The sequence below is a fragment of the Octopus bimaculoides genome, chromosome 1, assembly GCF_001194135.2.
Source record: "Octopus bimaculoides isolate UCB-OBI-ISO-001 chromosome 1, ASM119413v2, whole genome shotgun sequence".
Lineage (NCBI taxonomy): Eukaryota > Metazoa > Mollusca > Cephalopoda > Octopoda > Octopodidae > Octopus > Octopus bimaculoides.
Genome location: NC_068981.1, coordinates 193,311,038 through 193,314,961, shown reverse-complemented (window position 1 = coordinate 193,314,961; position 3,924 = coordinate 193,311,038). Strand labels below are relative to the sequence as shown.

The window sequence follows — 3,924 nt, the reverse complement described above, 5'->3', positions numbered from 1 at the left end:
TGGCTTGCCAGTCTTCAGTCAAACCATCCAACCCATGCCAGCATGGAAAGCAGACGTTAAATGATGATATATATATATGTGTGTGTGTGTGTGTGTGTGAGCGTGTATGTATTTTTGGTGTTAGGAAGAGCATCCAGCTGTAAAAATCCTGCCAAAACAGTCACAGAAGTCTGGTGCAGGCTTCAGCCTGGCCGGCTCCTGTCAAACCATCCCACCCATGCCAGCATCGATGGCAAACGTTAAACAATGATGATGATGATGATGATGACGATGTGCATTACCATCACACAAGCAGTATCCATCATTCTCAAGTCTTCAGTGAAAACATGTCGATTGAAAAGAGGTGAGGATTGGTGACAGCCAGGGCATCCAGTTGTAGAAAATCGGCTTCAATATATTCAAATTCCACCCAGCCCATGCAAGCAGTTAATTTTGAAAAGAATGAAGAATTTAGATGAGTTTAGTAACAAAAAGTTATAGAGGACCGTTTAATTAGAATATTAAATGAAATGTTCTTCCGTGTAAAGCATGAGAATATTACTGTGTTTGATAGAATGGAAATTACGGTCCTGAAAGGATCTCATCGTTTTCTTTTGCAGAAAAAAAAATTGTTTAACATATTTTGGCCCCTTAATTCCGTACTCTCTTTCTTCAGACAATGGCGGAAGAGCTATTTTAAAACTCCGTTGGTGAAAGGGAGGATTTAGCTGGTATTTCTAGCAGGTTTCACAGCCATATAGATGATCCCTTGACAGCTCGTTCGTTTATAAAGCAGGTTATATGTTTGCTCAGGAGTTCACGCAGAAAAACTAAGCTTTCCTACCGATCTAATTTTATACAAACGTCTTATATACAGGCAAGTTTTTAAGTCATGTGTTTCGAAACGATTACCTCTTTCGAAATTTCTATTTAGTAGTGGAGTGGTGGTGGTGGTGGCGAGGACAGACTTAAAGCTAGTGACTCTCTCTCTCTCTCTCACTCTCATTATGTCTCCCTCTCTCTTTCTTTCGTTCTGTCCCAGAGTGTTTCAATCGTGACGTTGGCAGTGTGGACCAGGACGACATCTGGTGGTCACAATCTGACTATAAATTCAAGAACAACAACTCTGCACGGAGATTTTTTTTTTAATGTGACAAACAAAAGAAAAAATTATATCTGCCAAACTAAATATCCTTTACAAATAAATTACTGTCTTATACATTTTTTTCGCTTCACTTTTCTGGATTTCGAAAATTGTGATTAAATTTTGTAAAATATAAACTTATTGGCAGAATTCAGCGGAAATCGTCGCCATCTATGAGGTAAAGGAAAATTGAAGGAGAGATAACTCTATGAGTCTGTGTTCTAAAGATGTTGCTGTGTCTTGTTCCAAACCGAATATCACAAACAGAAACGGGACCAAAATCTTTTTACTACCAAACAAACGGATTATTTTACCTTTAATTTAGCTGCCTTATGAGGCTAGTTTCACACTCATTCTTTTTAGTTTCTTTCTGCTTTGATTTTTAGGGTTTGTTTCACTTTCTTACTTTCGTCCCACTCCTTGACTCTTTTTAACAAATATTTGTCGAATTTTCATATCCTTTATCGGCCAAAAAAAAAACCTGATCAATATATGTTTAATAATTTCACACCTTTTATCTCTTCTGTAGTTATTTTCAGTTTTCAATATACATTCACTTTGTTTCTCTCTCATCTATAACAAATATTCTCTCAGCTTCTCTACATCTACACCCAACTTTCACAGCAAAAATATCTTAAAAAAAGAAAAAAAAAAGATTCTGCTCGTCGCAGTCAGATATTTTCTTGTTTAATATTAAACGAGAAACAAAACAAAACAAAAATTAATTAAAATAATGACGATGACTTCTAACTCCGATGAAGAGAAATTCTGCAAGTTGTTCGTAGCTCGACTGAGTTCGGACACATCTGAGGAGTCATTGAAAAACTATTTCCAAACTTGGGGAGAGGTTTCTAAATGTGTTATCGTAAAAAATCCATCCACAAACCAGTCCAAAGGGTTTGCTTTCGTCACATTTGTATGTCCAGAAGCACTGGACAAGGTGCAAGAAGCTCGGCCGCATTGCATCGACAACAGAAAGTTGGACACGAAACGAGCCATTCCGCAAGATGAGGCGCCTGAAAATAAAGTTAGCGTCAGTAAAATGTTCGTTGGAGGCATCAAAGAAGACAGCACCGAGGATGAAATTCGAAACACATTTTCGCCTTATGGTGAAATTGAGAAGATCGACATGATCAGGGATAAGGGTACTGGCAAGTTTAAGCGGTTCTGTTTTGTTACCTTCACTGACTATGATAGTGTAGACAAGTGTGTCATTAAGAAACATTTTGAATTATCAGGCAAACAGGTAGAAGTGAAGAAAGCTGTTTCCAAGGACGAACTAATAACTGGCCGCGGCGGCAGCGGTGTTGCTGCTTACAGCCGTGTGTTGAACCCATATGGACGAGGTGCATTTCAAGGGTATGGAAGTCCTTACGGGTACGGGGGTGCAAGTGCTGGATGGTATGCATATCCGGGTGGAATCGCCAACTATACCAGTGATGCTTATGGTACTAATTTCTCTTGTCCCTATGGTAACGGCTTAGGTGGTGGCCCAACTCGTGGTCGCGGCAGTTTCACTCCACGTGGCTCTGGCCCATACGGGGGTTGGTGAAAACTTTATTAATTTTAATTTCAATTTTTTTTTTTTTTTGAATTGACAATTTTTCAGTTTTGTTTTTGTTTTTATTTCCGAAGATATCATTCTATACAGATGGTTACCATGTTGTATCTCCTGAAAAACCATTTTTTTTTTTGTTTTTAATCTGAGGTTACGCACAGTTTTTTGGCTGACAACCATGTTGGATTTGGTGAAGGCTACAGGTTTTTCTTTTTTTTCTTTTTGTGAGTTTAATTAATACCAACTGTGAAAGTGTGATGGGTTTTTTACTCCACAGTTTTGACTCTTATTTTGGACTGTTATCTACTCAGAAAATCCGTCACACTTAACCTGTTTTGTAATGAATAATCTGACAAAATAAAAAAAAAAAAAAGCCATCATCGCTAATCACTTACAAATCCAATATCACACCCAGCACGCACAAACACACACACTGACATACACACATACACACACACACATATATATATATATATATACAAGGTTATACTAATGTATATTTATGTGCGATATGTTTTAAAAGTAAAAAAAAAAACAATTGACTGGATTATGATATCTTCAAAGATTGTTTAAAACAAAACTTAAATGATGACAATGTTGTTCTCTCACGCACACACATATATATATACATACATACACACACACATACAAGATGGAGATGTTTCCATATTTTTTTATAATTTTTTGAACTTGTGTAAATATCTCATTTTGAAAAATAGAAGAAGAAAAAAAAAGAAAAAATTGCAGCATCTTTTTGTCTGAAACAACAATTTCTGGGGTGAGATTATACCCTGTCCCCACTCTCCAAATTTTGTTTTTGTTTATTATTATTAGTTCAAGTTCCGCCGAGGTCGACTTTGCCTTTCATCCTTCGGGGGTCGATAAAATAAGTACCAGTTGAGTATTGGGGTCGATGTAATCGACTGTCCCCTCCCTTAAATTTCAGGCCTTGTGCCTATGTTAGAAAGGATTATTATACGAGTTTCTGCCATACCCATTTGATTCATTTTGTCTCGCCGCCTTCCTTCCGCAGACACTTTCTGTCCCTCATTTTCTGTTTTTCGTTGAATAAAACAAATCATAAGTGAACCACAGTTTCAAAAAACAGTGAATGGTAGTGTATATTAGAGCGAGATTCGTATCAATAAATTGAAATAATTCTTATTGATCAGTTATTTTCTCAAAAATTTGATAGATGAGTTATCAATATACATACATTGTGAGTGTGATGTATGTATATATA

At 36.7% G+C, this 3,924-nt stretch overlaps 1 protein-coding gene across 1 annotated transcript; it reads left to right on the top strand.

The window, feature by feature from the left end:
• Positions 1 to 1,137: 1,137 nt before the first annotated feature.
• On the top strand, positions 1,138 to 3,845 carry LOC106881753 (heterogeneous nuclear ribonucleoprotein A1). The gene has a single exon (XM_014932244.2). The coding sequence runs from the start codon at positions 1,857 to 1,859 to the stop codon at positions 2,673 to 2,675; it is 819 nt and encodes a 272-aa protein (XP_014787730.1). The 5' UTR covers positions 1,138 to 1,856; the 3' UTR covers positions 2,676 to 3,845.
• The last annotated feature ends 79 nt before the right edge of the window (positions 3,846 to 3,924 follow it).